The sequence below is a fragment of the Crocodylus porosus genome, unplaced genomic scaffold, assembly GCF_001723895.1.
Source record: "Crocodylus porosus isolate Cpor-Errol unplaced genomic scaffold, CroPor_comp1, whole genome shotgun sequence".
Taxonomy (NCBI): Eukaryota; Metazoa; Chordata; order Crocodylia; family Crocodylidae; genus Crocodylus; species Crocodylus porosus.
In genome coordinates, this window is record NW_017728915.1 from 31631684 (window position 1) to 31645627 (window position 13944).

A 13944-nucleotide genomic window follows, 5' to 3' on the forward strand; every position below is an offset into this window, starting at 1 on the left:
TGGGATTTGTGTGGCCTGCGTGCTCCTGCCTTGGAACGGTCTAAGAAAGTGATGATCCTTGATTGTGCACCCAGTGTCATATGTCGTAGACAAGGCGGTGTGGCTATAGACATTTTATTCCTAGACAGTGGTATTTAAAAACAGCAAATTTTTGTCTTCCATGTCTTACTGCTTGTTTCATTTGCTCCATTTTTAATTATACTCTTTTGTTGTTTAGGAGTCTGTTAGGTTTATAATAAATTAGGGACACACTGAGATTTTTAAAAAATTGGTTTTGCCATCAAGCTTATCCATTTGTTGGTCACATACCTAACAGGGCTGATACTAGTGTAGAAAATGCATTTTGTAAGTTGCATTTTTGTTCTTAATTGTCCATAATGCCCCTTCGTTTTGTGTGCTGAAATACAGTGAAGGGCACTTGCTTGGTGACTGCTTGGCTTGTGCGACCTTTGCTCTTTGGATATATCAGGACCAAGAATGTAGGGTTAAACTCCTACTGTTACAGGAATTGTCTCTTGCAGACTCAGCCTGTCAAATTTGACCTTTCAAGCTCAAAGACATCCCTGCTGAGATCTGCTATATCAGATTCTAAGTCTGTTAAGCCATCCAAAAACAGAGCTAAATCCATTGGTGCCAAGATTTCTTCAATGACAAAGACAGTCAAGTAAAACCTCAGTTGGGTCAAGTTTTACTTGGTAGGAAGACACCGAGCCCTTCGCCCCCTCACATGCAGAAATGAAAGGAAGCAGGGTAATTGTCCTTGTTCTACCTGTTTGGTTTAAGAAAGTGTGAGATGCATAGCACACCAAGTGCAAAATAAAGGAGCCTTTTTATGGTTAAGGCCAAGGATGAACAGGTTTTGTGACTGTTATTGACTCTAGTCTTGACTGTGTGCTTGAAACCAGTGATCTCAATGGATCTGCAGGGAGGTGGAGATGACCTTCTCCCCGTTCCCAGTTTAGAATAGGTGGATTCTGCCTTGACAAGGAGACCCTAGAACTAGGGGCTTTTGTCTGCAAAATCCTTCAAAGTGCCTTCTCCATTTGAGGGGCCAGGTGATATGGTTTAAGGACAGTCTCTGTCTCAAGGGTCTCATGTAAGGCTGTGGTAATTTTCCCACCAGAGGACAGAGTTTCCTAGATTTAATGCTTCACGTGTTATTCAGGTTATTCTTTTTCCATCCTGATCCCCTCCCAACTGATTTTTTTTTTTTTTTTTTAAGCACCATTCATGCGGTGTTGTTCTTATCCCAGTTTCATCCACAGACATGGGTGTTTTGATCTCTTTCAATAACTGTCTATCAAGTTTCCTTGTATTTCCCAGCTGTGATGAATTGATATGTCCAACATTTAAGAAACAAATGGGAATTGGATCTTTTGTGGGTTGAGATTCCTTCCCAGTAAGGAGAAGAAACATTCTGTTATGTCGATGCTAAGGAAAAGGTCTCTTTCCAATACAATGCAATTCCGATTCTGGCAGTGTTGCATCCTTTTCCTAATCACTGAATGAACTGGCAACCTTTCCTGACATATTTGTGCCAGAATTACCTCTGAAGCGCTGAACTTTCCCATACGTGTCCCCCTATTTCTTGGGGTGTTCAGTGACATCTGAAGGAGTGGAGAGGAGCTATGGTGATTACAGGCCAGTCTACATGCCCGCTCAGTCAGACCTGCACATGCGTGCCAGTCACCCATCCAGGGATTACGGATGTTTTGAGCATCAAAAACTTCTGTGCTGATGAGGTTTTCGCCTCAATTGTATGAATCTGGAGATGCAAAGAATTTGGGCTCTAGTTGTTGACAAGCTACTTTTGTTTGTTACTTTTGCCCTTTTTCCTCGTGAGGTGTTGCCCTGATGAGGTGCAGCCTCCAATTCCAAAAATAGAACATTTTATTACACTTACTACATTCAGCTCTTTTTTTTTTTTAATGCCTTCCTATCTTTCTGATTATTCAGGCCCCTTCACATCCTGATTTGCAATGCTGCTGTTTTTGCTCTCCCCTGGTCTTTGACGGAGGATGACTTGGAGTCCACCTTTCAGGTGAATTATTTGGGGAATTTTTACCTCGTCCAGCTCCTTCAAGATGTCCTGTGTCGCTCGTCTCCTGCAAGAGTTGTGATGGTTTCATCAGAATCACACAGGTTGGTTCAAGTCGCACAGTGCGGTTTATTATTTAGCTCCCTTTCTAAAATCGCACGGTCACTAGGGTGGAAATACAAACCTTTTAATACACAGAAGGCCCAGCCTTACAACACTGGCTCGTGCCTGAGAAATCTTACTGAAAGGATTGCTCTTATTTATGAACACTGGAGGATCTGGCTATAACATACAAGTTTCATAATATTGGGTAGTATTTTTTTGGCCACTCTTTGTATGAATGCAGATTTTTCACTGCACTTCAGGCCACTGATTGATTTTGCTAGGAGATGGAATAATAATTGATTAAATCAGAATGGCGTGACCTTTATTGATTTGTCATTCAACAACTTCAACATCTTACCAAGAAGAATGTGTGGTTATTCTAACAGGAGAAACAATGCAATTAAAGACTGCTAGATGAAATCCAATTGTTTTATAATGAGAAGTTAGGGAATTCAATGCAGACATTAGGTATATAATTGTAGGAAGGGAAGTACTGTAGTTAATACATATTAGAGATCTGGCCATGCCTCTTTTGGTTAAAATTTCAATCAAAATATCAGACAACCCTTTTTCCTATCACCAGTTGGAGTTTAGTTGGCCAAAAGCACGATGCACAATTTTATATTACTCTGGCTATTTCTGCAGCTTATTTTGGAGCTGTGTTAAAAACAGAAAAGAAAGAAAAGGGGGGTTTTGGTTTTTAGTAATTACGCAGAATAAGATGTAGGGCCCAGTGCTTTCTGGCCCCAGTCACCTTTCTGATTTCTGGATGTGCAGAGATTGCAGGATTGGGCCATGAAGGCCAGTGTTAGTAACATTACTGTTGATTTTGATTTCACTTTTCTGGTGCTGCCTACAACAGCTTCAGCAAAGCCAAAAGAAAAAAATGTGCAAGTACTTCTTTTTTTTGATTTCTGAAATGTTTTAGTGACCCAGAATGAAGCTTATTTTTTTAATCATGTTTCCATAAAATGTAACCCTTGGGACCTGGTAGAGAGAGACCAGCCAAGGGTCAGGCTGAACCCTTTATCACTTCCAAACACAGGGGCTTATGGTATAAATGACACACTGCAGATAGATTTACTTTTACCATTTTAAATTTATGGTGGCTGAAATGAAAGGAAGCAATAGAAAACGCCAGTAATAATCCTCCCTGGTGTTAAAAGACATGAAACATCTAGTAATTAGGTGGTAACAAAATCTGGACATCCTTATCTTTGCAAATCACACCAGGTTTGTTAAAGCAAGTAGCAGAGTTCTGGTAGGAGTGAGGAAGGCTACTGTGGGGCAGGCAGGATAGCTCTAGAAATAAATCTGCCAACTCCAATCACTTGCCAGATGTGGAGGGCACAATGGGATATGTATAAATGAGCTGTTATTTAATGGGCGATTATGTTGAATTGTCAGCTGCTTGTTTCCCTTTGTAAGTTTGTATCTCAAACAGTATTTTAAATGACATCTTTGTTCCCCCCCCCCCTTAAGAGCTGTGCATAACTGGAGCTTATATCTTTGCATGTCTTTATCTTTCTTTTGAAAAAACAGATTTTTTTTAAGTGCTCATTGCTAACTCAGTAAGATCCACAGAGGTTTATGGAAGCCCATCAAAAATTGAGTAACAGTGAATGACTGAATATAACAACTAATGCAATCTATTGCTTTTCCGTTTTTAGGAGTTTATTTCTCGTCCCTTAAATCATATTTGAACATTTAAAATGGCCATTTAAATGGCTTTTTTTTCTGGCAGTTCAATAGCAATAAACTTCTGCAGAGAGCTAGTTTAGACAGTAGATCTTATTATGTGGTAGTACTTTTCGACCTACTTGAGAACTCTGAGCCTTAAACCACGTTGTAAAACAGAAGTGTTGGTATCTAATTACTTCCATAAACCTTGGCTGAATCTTTTCACTGGAGTCAAGCCCCCTGTTAGGGGAAAAATAAAGTTCTGTGTTTGTAGAAAATATTATACTCAACTGCTCCAAGGCAACATATTTATTTGCCTCCCTGGTTCTTCCTTTGCATTGGTTAGTTAACTGGATTCAGTGCAAATGAATTTGATTAAAATTAAGTGTATGGGTAATTTAAGTGCACCATATTAAAATGTGAATAGTAAATAGGTTGAATTTCCTCTTGTCTTAATTTCTATGCAATTAACTTGATAGTACATGGAAGCTAGTGAGAGCTGCCAACATGAGTAAGACTGGTTCACTTAAGTAGGGCTGGTATTGGGTTCACAATATGCCGCTGCACACAGCCTGATTTCAGAATTATATTTTTGTTGTAGACAGTGTCTTATGATCTGATTTGGCCACAGTCATTTATGTTTATTCCTGGAGTAGTCTTGAACGAGGCATTTTATTTCTGAGACCAAGCCAGGTCCTGATTCTTCAAGGCCCTAATCACCCTGAAGACCTTTTAGCTGTGTGTATTGCTATTTTTGCTCCTGACTGAAGTGACTAGTTAATCAAGTTATTGGGGCAGGAGATTCTACAATTTAGGCAACCTGTTTTGCACTACAGTTTTGTTTAGGGTTTTTTTTTTCCTGCTCCCCAGCTTATGCTAAAGGCTCTAAATATTAAAAGAAAGTTTGTTAAATCTTTTTTGGTTTTAGTGGCTTTCCTCTGTATAACGTAGTTTTGTAACAGTGATTTAATTTATTTCTCAGCACTAATGTGTACTGTTAATTTAATAAGCCAAAATTGTAAGGATGCTAAGATGACTATCTAGAAAATTCCTTTTCTTCATGTAAATGCCTTGAGTACATTCACTACTTTGTTATTAAAAAAAGAAAAGAAAGAAAGAAACAAACAGCTGGTGTTTAATGACTCTGTCAGACCCAATTAAAAAACATCAACTAGTTACTTTGATTTGTGTTCAGCCATGCCATGGGTATACTTAAAAACATTATACTCTGCCAGAACTCATTTTGGCTTTGTTTACATTTATCTTTTAAACATATAAGACTATTGATGGCAAGTTACCAAGGTTATAACCCCTTTATATTCATCAATTTTTAATCTAAAAAAGAGTCTAAGAGGCAGCAGGGCTCATCCATAGTTACTTGAACACTTGCATGAAAATACGCAATGCTTGAGTATTTGGTAAAAATAAATGTGGGAGATGGGTGGAGGAAGAAGGCTAAGAATACACATTACACTGTTTTTAAAAACAGAAATCCTTCATTCTGAATTATTTAAATGTAAGTTAATTGTGCTTGTGTGAGTTTACAAAACAAAACAAACTTAAAAATAACTATCTTTGTTGCCATGTGTAAAACCAAAAAAAATGCAGTTCAGAGTTTTTAAATGATCAGAAAAACCTGTGTTTATTTCTACTTTTGTTGTGTTAAATCTATCCTATCATTTCCTTTTTTTCCCTTCATTTTTTGTGTACCTTAAGCAATGTCCAGTACATTTGAAGGAACTGCAAAATAGGGTTTTTTTTCTGTGTAAATCAGGCGCTAAATTTTGCTCCTATCTGGAGCAGCACAACCCGAAGTGAGCTGAGCGGAGTTGCACAGTTTTAAATGAGATCAGAGTTTGGTCCATAGTGTCTAAGGCCTGTTTACTGTTTTTTAGATTTACAGACATAAAAGACTCCTCAGGAAAACTTGACTTCAGCCTGCTTTCTCCATCTAAGAAAGAGTACTGGGCTATGCTGGCGTACAACCGTTCCAAGCTTTGCAATATACTCTTCTCCAATGAGCTAAACCGACGCCTTTCTCCCCACGGGGTGACATCTAATGCAGTGCATCCTGGAACTATGATGTACTCGTCCCTCCATCGCAACTGGTGGGTGTATACCCTGTTGTTTACCTTGGCTCGGCCTTTCACCAAATCCATGGTAAGCGACTGATCTGCAGCATTTTACACATCCTCAGTTTTCAGATCCTGGGAGTGAAGCTACAAAACCCCCAGATGTACATATTTGCGTTAACCTTTTGCCCCTCATGACTACAACTGTATTTTTAATGACGATCGCACTGTCAGGCCCGCGAGCACTCTAAGAGAGGCTCCTCAAGCCATTTCAGATTAGCCTTGTCTGTCTAATGTAAACACGCTGTGTTGGAATGCAGGGTTTTATTTGCTCTGGTAAAGGGAATTGCATCTGGTAGGGCCTGGGGTTGATGTTGTGATTTGGCTTATGTTTAAAGCATTTAACAAGTTGTTTTGAAATTTTTAATTGTTTTTGCTCAATCATTTTTCATCTAAATAGAGAGGTAGGTAAATGCCTTGGTTAGAGAGCCATGCTAATGGGATTATTGATGACTGAGGAAGATGCTTTCAAGATGCTTCTGCAGGTTTATAACTTTTTGCTCTCTTTCCATTATTTGTAAGTCCAAAGATAATTACTTCCTTAGGTGGGTTTTTTTTTAACTTAGTCTGTTCTGGTTTTTTGTTTATGAGCTTTTGAGGGATTTCAAGCGGTCATTTTTAAATAGCTAAGCATGAAAGCAAAATGCCGATTCTTAAAAACGTTTCAAATGCTGCTTTTTTGCTTTGGGAGAAAAACCAAACAAGCTTGAATTTCAAATGGGAAGCATTGCTCAGTGAAGGGGAGCTGCATGGATGTGTTGGAAGGGTCTTGTTGATGGCACATTTATAAATGCCTGACAACTGTGTTCTACAAATGGCAGTGCAACATGAATTCATCTGTCTGACGCTCTAGATGCTCAAAACCATAATATTTTATAGCTCTTCCAGGAGCAGCCTGCCTCAAACATCATCAGATCATAATTTAAAAGGACAGGTGTGCCATTTGCAAACAACAGTATTCAAATAGGATAATAAGTGGTGAGAAATCTAGTTGTAGCCCTGCCAGGATTATGAGTTAGCCAACAGGACCCCATGGCTTCAGTGGATTCTAAATGAGGCATTAAAATGTGTTGCCCTACTGCCCAGTTTCTTATCTTGTGCCATTTCCAGAAAGCAATGTTTTCTTTCCGCCAAACACCAGATTGGGCCCATTATGCAAAGAAGATTGACCTAGTCCTTTCGTAACTACTACTAGCATCCTTCATTATCTAAGACTTTGCACTACTGACAAGCAGAGGGGTGTTACCCCTATCGTCTTCTAACCCCTGACCTGATTTATTTATAAACTGTCCACATTGGTTTGCTGGACTCGGGATGACTTTTACTTTGCTGAGAACTGGTTGCCTTTTAACCTTATTGACTGTTTCTCATCACCTATGCACTGAGAGAGACTGACATTCCCAAAGGAAAAATATGCCTCTCCATTTTCTGCAACTACGCATCAGGGTTGTGGAGAAAGGGAATCCAGACCTATGCAGAGCCAATCCTACTTTGGCGGTTGGTTCAGTCCATCTCACCATGGACTTGGTGATTGATGCCAGAGGTAGTGGGGTTACACAAGTCATTGTCACTTTGAGCCAGCGATCTGGACAAAATGAATTGTTTTCATTTGAGAAGGAGCAGGGAAGGAATTGATGGGAGTGGAGTATCCATCTCCGAGTAGGTCACTCAATAACGAGACCCCCAGTAGCTAGTCAGATTAATGTCTGAAGTGTGCAGTTAGCTACAGGAAAGGGGCCTGATATATATTCACTTAAACTAGTTTCACACTGGTGTATTGAAAAAAAAAAAAAGACTTAATTTTAATTTACATCAATACAAGAAAGTGGCTCAGGCCTCAGGTGTTCAAAAGTCTGAAAGTGGCCCAGAGGCCAAAGCTCTACTCTTATCCAACAAAAGAGACAGATTTTCAGTGATGCCTTATTCCAGCCTCCATCTATGAGAGAGAAGTTGTGCATGCTCTTGCTGTCATAGTTTGATGCATTAGCAATGATCCGGGCAGTCTGAATAATCTTAACATCTCTGTAGGTTGCAGAATTCATATGTACAAAAGACACAAGTGCCAGTTGGGTCAGTATGCGAACTGTTGAGGTGGTTGAGCTTTGGTGCGTGACCTGAGCAGCTCTTGAGGCATGCTTCAGTCATGCTTGTGGTGGTCAGTACAATAAATGTGTGCCCTATGAAGGCCAGAGTTTGTAGGATAGACTATGAGCTTCTCTTTGGGTAGGATAAAATGTTCTCCTTATCTGAACTGATAGGAATGTGGTAGGTCTGTCAGTGAGTAATGCTATTTTTGAAGTAAAAATGATACAGTTTGTGGTACCTAATTTAAGTATCTCAGCTTTGCTTACTTGGATGCAAATGAGACTTTTGTATCTGTTTAGTTTTATAGTTCAGATAAGCTCACCTTCCTCTATTTGAATGCGTTAATTAGGGATTTTTTATAAATTTTTCTTTTGCTGTATTCAGTAGCCTTCTGTGATGGTGCTTATTTGTTTCTGGTGTTTGTGCAAAAAGGATCAGCGATTCTCAAAGCAACGGGAATTACTGTACTCAGTTCTTTATGAGGGTTGGCTTGGAATGAATGTAGACAATTAAGGTGATATGATGACGAGCATTGGTGAACGTATAGTATATAATGTGACAAATACTGCCCTTATCCTCCCAAGTGCCTCTACCACATGAGTAAGTTGGGCTAAAAGCTGAGAGAACTTGTTAGAAACTGGCATCCCTTCTCGAGCATGTAGGCCACCTGTACCCTATCCTCCATATTTTCCTAGTAAATTGCTTTAGGGGTCAGATGAGTTTACAGTTAGGATACCAAATTTCTTTCTTAGAGTTTAGTTGGCACAGGTGTGAATTGTATGATTGTTAGAAAACCGTACCCTACCTAACACACAGAGCCCCTGGTTAATGATTAGGGCCTTTCCATCCTAATACGCTGCACATGGTTAATATTCAAGTTTTTGCTTTTTGTTTCGCAAGACAGACAGTGTCATAGGGGAGCACTGAGAATATGGTGGATGATATATTGTAGGCTTCATTATTGCAACTTTTTGGTCAGTTATGAAGCTTCTGATTCAGAAGAGAATCAGAAGATTCATTCTTGCTCTCTCTCTCTCTAATATTTTACATCTTGTGTATCCAGAATAATATACTTCCTCCAAATTGCTAAATCAGTTACTGCTTATTACTGAGAGTATTAATTTTTGTCACATTTGTTTTTTTGCAGTAATTATATCCTAATGGAATTTATTAAATTATGATCCCTTTAAATTACAGTTATTAGAAATTACATTTGCGTCTTAGCAAGTTGATTATTTAGTTTCACTTCCAAAGAGTGGGTGAGGTTATATGCTCTGGTTTTGAAAAAATCCTAGTAGCTCAGTTCATAAACGCTGAATAGCTCCAGTCTGAATGAGAGGGCGTAGTGCTGTCTTCAGAGATGCATGTTGCTGCCTACAGAGAATTTCCATTTCTGGGAGAGGTCATGCAGCCTCTGGCATGTGGCACTTAGAAGTCTCTGCATGACAGAATCACTGCTAGGAAACGCTGCCTGTAGCCCTCTAGTTCTAGCTGATTCCCTGAAGCATTGAGGAGCACTGTTCTAAAATCACCCCTTTTTTTTAAATTTGCCAGCACTTGCTGTGACTACGGTGACTTCAGTTTACAATAATTAGGATACTTGTCAGGGAACCAGGCTATTTGAAGTACATGTTCGAGGAATGGTGTTGCGGACGGTTAGTTTTACAGTTTGGACACTCTTATTCTTAAGTAACTTTCTTGGGCTGAACTTCTCTTAGACAAGCTAGGCTTTTAGATATGTATTTTTAATTGTTGCTTTAAATGGATTACCACGTTAAAAGAAATGCAACTCCATCCCATCCATGTCTTAAGGTTTCTCACAGTATAGTAATGTCTGACGCATCAGTGCTGAACATAGCCACTCCTTCTAGTCAATGACATGAAAGTTTCAGGTCTGCTGCTGCTGCAACTTATTTGTATGGTGACTCTAGCAGACATTATACTACTTAGATAAGTGGAAACTGAACTGAATGTTCTGCCTTCCTCAAACTCCTACATGTTTTGAAAAAAAGAAGCCAACATATGGAGTTATAAGACACTTCAAATGTGTTATATATGGTAGGTAGCACTAGTAGTAAGTTTCATAGTTAGTAGGGTTGGAAGGGACCTGAGCAGATCATCAAGTCCCATTTAGTACTTCCATTATTGTAACAATCAGAAGCTGTAATTAGGACCAGGTCTTTATAGTTTTATATAAATGTCAAGTAAAATAGCAAAAAGTAGTATTGGCAGTGAAGAGCTTACGTTCTGCTTGAAGGCAAACTGCATCAGGTAGGTATTAAGGACAAATGGGAAGACTGGGAGAAGGACTCAGAGGCATCAGTACATCAGAACTTGTACAGGCCCAGCTGGCTCGATAAAAGCCGGTAAGAAGGAAAAGAAATATGCATGGTATAACTGTATAGTCTCTCGTGCTTTTAATGTTAATGTGCATTCAAAATTCCTGACTTGTTGGTAGATTCATATACAATTAAAATTGAATAAATGTATCAAAAGATTTTATTTCTGATACAAAACAGATTTACTAGCACCTCTACCATATGATCTTGTCAGCGTACAGTGGCATATAAAATTAGAAGCGGAGTGCTATTATCACACACTTGCGATAGTCTTACATAGAACCAAATATTTTTGTTGGCAGGTAAGAGCAGAAAGAATATCATGTGTTAGAGTAGCAAGAGCTTAACAGATGTTACAGTGAACTAAATTTTCAAATCCTTTTACATTAAAAAATGGCTAGAGTTTGTAGAAGTTCTGAGACTATTGGGTTACGTTTCCTGTTGCAGCGCAAAGCCAGCCATTGTACTATAGTTTTAACAGATGTGCTACTCCCTTCTTAATGGATGGGAGTAAAATGTTGTTTCTGTTGCAGAGTTATAAATTATACCTTGCAAAGCACGAGATGTCACTCTCAACCTCAGCTAACCATAATTCTGCCCTTGAATAACCTGCTGTACAAAGACTTATAGTTTAAAATTTCTAAAGGGGCAGATAAATGTATATCTGCTTTTTGTTGTAGAATATGAAGATTTTACAAGTGGCATTTCTTGATCGAAACGTGTTCTAGAGAAATGGGAGGGAGTACCTTTTTAAGACCATAGGCCTCATTTGCTGAATGTCAGTATTAAACCATCGTTTAGGAACTGGCGACTTCGTTTTATTTCTGATAGCTGTATACATTATTAGAAAATATGTGAGAAGAAAATATTAAAATCTGCATCCATAGTGCTCGGCTGCCATAACTCTCTCTGGGCTAAAATTGACTGTGGTCAAGATTCATATGATGATTTGAGTTGCTTTCTGAAGCCCTCTTTCGATGCAGTCTTAGTGTTCTTAGGCTTTGTTTTGTCCTCCAACATTTCTGCCTGCTTTTGACGGAAGTTAACATGAACCTTAAAGTACTTTTAAAAAAAACAGAGAGACTGGGATAACCCCAGTAATTGGAGCCAGTGTTCTCTCTTTAAGTAAACAGATTTTGAAGTCCAAAGATCTGTGTGGGCTGCTGCTGAGTTCACGTTGGCTTTCATAATTTACGGCACTATTGAAGCCAAATTCTACCCTCAGCTATGCACCTAGAACTTCAAGACTAATCGGTGGGAGGGGTGTTTGTCCACGCGTGCGTGTGTTTCAGGTGTACATATGTTCCATATGCAGCCGTCTTATTATTAAGATAAATGCAAAAAATGTAAACGCAAGCCAGAACTCAACATTTAATTATAGTCTACATCTTATCTGCTCTAGAGTACTTGCTATATCCTCTGTTCCAGAAAGATGGTGACCGTGTAGCCCTACTAAGCACGCAGGGCTTAGGCCGTAAGGAGTGAAGAAAGAGATTTGAAGGTCTGTTCTGGTGTTTAATAAGAAGTAAAGGGAGATCAGAAATCAGTTGTCATTCCACAAGCATGGAGGCATAATTTCTCTCTCTATAGTTCTGGCTGTGATCTGGTAAGGAACCAGAATAAAATAAGCTGAGACAAATCCATGTTTACTTGGTATTTTAATCATGCTTTAGTGGAACTTGCCTAAAATTGGGGTTTGCTTCTTGTTGACTGTAATGGGAAAGAAGTTGTTTGATCACCTGCTTTTTCTGATTACTTGTTGGATGGACACATGAAGATGCTGTTTGTGAAGTAGTTGGAAACATCCACAGCCAAGAAGTTAAAACTTCAGATAAATAATACTTAATGTACATGCAGTCTGCTAAGGGTAGAGCAGTATTTCTTTACACGTAGTTTGAGAGGTAATTTTCTGCTTTCCTATTAACAAAAAAGTAGCCACAGTAAATGGGGAGAAAATACATTTTTCTCCCCATCACTCTCTTCACTCTTCTTCATGAGAGCAGAGAGCTACGAGATGGGCAGAAGCAGTAGTTACACTGCACGGAAGTGCAAGGGTAGATTTTAAATAATCCCTCCTGAGTGTCATGCGCTACTTCAGAGGTAACTCTTCACTGAATAAAGTGTGTAGCATTTATGTAGCAAAGTATGTAATGTTTGTGGGCAATGTGGGCATTGACTCCTCCGCTATTCTTGCTTATGGAAGAGAGCATGGCATCCATAGAAGCTACTGCAATGCAGAAATTTCAGTAGCTGTTGTGAGGTGGCTCTGCTACATTTTATGACCTCGGGGAGAAAGGAAAGAGCTTCCTCCCCCCCTTCCCTCCCTCATCAGATCCTGGTGCAACTCTAAAATGCCTACCCCTACTGCTTGGGGTTTTTGCTGGTGGACAGTGTTTGGCTCTTAATGATTTATAATGTAAGTAATTGCATTGTAGCTAGAAACTGAATAGAATATTTTCAATTTTCCAGCCTGGAAGTCTCCTTGGATTAGAAAGTTATGTATAATTTGTGAAATGTTTGCATGCAATTCAGTAACTTTTCATAAAAAGGTTTGAATTTCCCACAAATGCACACAACATGTGCAACTTCACAGGCTGCTTTGTGCAATCCAAAAAGCCTGCTTGCTTACTCACAGTTGTTAATTAACACAAAGGAGCTGAACCTCCTGTTTTAGAAACTGCAGAAAGTCAGGGTATATTAAGTTGTTTTTTATTTCTCTTGATTCAGGTTTTAGATCATCCAGAAATAAAGCTCCTGACTGCACACTAGGAGGGGAAAACAAAAGATTCTGTGGGCTTTAGATGTATTGCAAATGAAATAATGAGCATTTAACAAAGGTTTGAAAAGTAATTTTGTATTTACGCTTCCTCTGTTATGATTGCACTGTAATTTCTCTTGTTTGAAATTCCCAGGCTCCACAGCTAGAGATAGACATTCAAAAAGCCTGAGCCTGAATTGATTAAATCTGACCGGTTAGTCTAATCTGCCTAGATTGAATCAGTTTGCAACTGAACAGACATTCCCTCTAGACTGAGAAAATGCAGGCACAACCCTGCAGTGGCTCAGGTTAGAAGCTGAGGAGCACCAGAGCAGCCCTCTCTTCCCTTCTAGATTGCTGAGCTTGGGGGGAAAGGGGTATAGCCAGGCCCTGGCAGGATGCTCTGATTAAACTCGGTTTTAAACCGTCACCCTGCCTGCACCATCCCAGGCTTTTCCCTGTTCTCTGCTCAAGGGGCAGGTGCCTTGCTAGACCCCAGTCTTGGCCTAGCACTCTGAGGCAAAGGGAGGAGGGGTGCAGTGCATGCATCTGTTGATGATCCTGAGCTTTTCAGTCTCCCTCTCCCTGCTTCTTCATACTGTCTGCAGCAAACCTGACAGACTACGGGGTCAGCACGGGGCTGATAACACAGTGTTTAGCAGCCCATCAACAAAACAAAAGCCTCTCTCATTAATTCAAGCTCTTGTTAAATAGCTTTTTCCAAGGAAGTAAGGAAGGAAGGGACATTACTAGCTGACCTGTTGATTAGTTCCAGAAAGCCCTAAGTGGACGCTGTTCTGTCTGCCT

General features: G+C 39.5%; 1 protein-coding gene across 14 annotated transcripts in view; it reads left to right on the plus strand.

Annotated features, from left to right (window-relative positions):
* WWOX (WW domain containing oxidoreductase) overlaps positions 1–13944 on the plus strand; it is a 683982-nt gene that overhangs the window by 170705 nt on the left and 499333 nt on the right. For 13 of the 14 annotated variants that reach the window (XM_019535921.1, XM_019535923.1, XM_019535922.1 and 10 more), the window contains 2 exons: positions 1957–2142; positions 5719–5983. In XM_019535921.1, the coding sequence (XP_019391466.1) occupies positions 1957–2142; positions 5719–5983 (451 nt within the window). Of the gene's footprint in view, positions 1–1956; positions 2143–5718; positions 5996–13944 lie in introns of those variants that run through there. The other variant, XM_019535924.1, reaches the window with a different exon arrangement.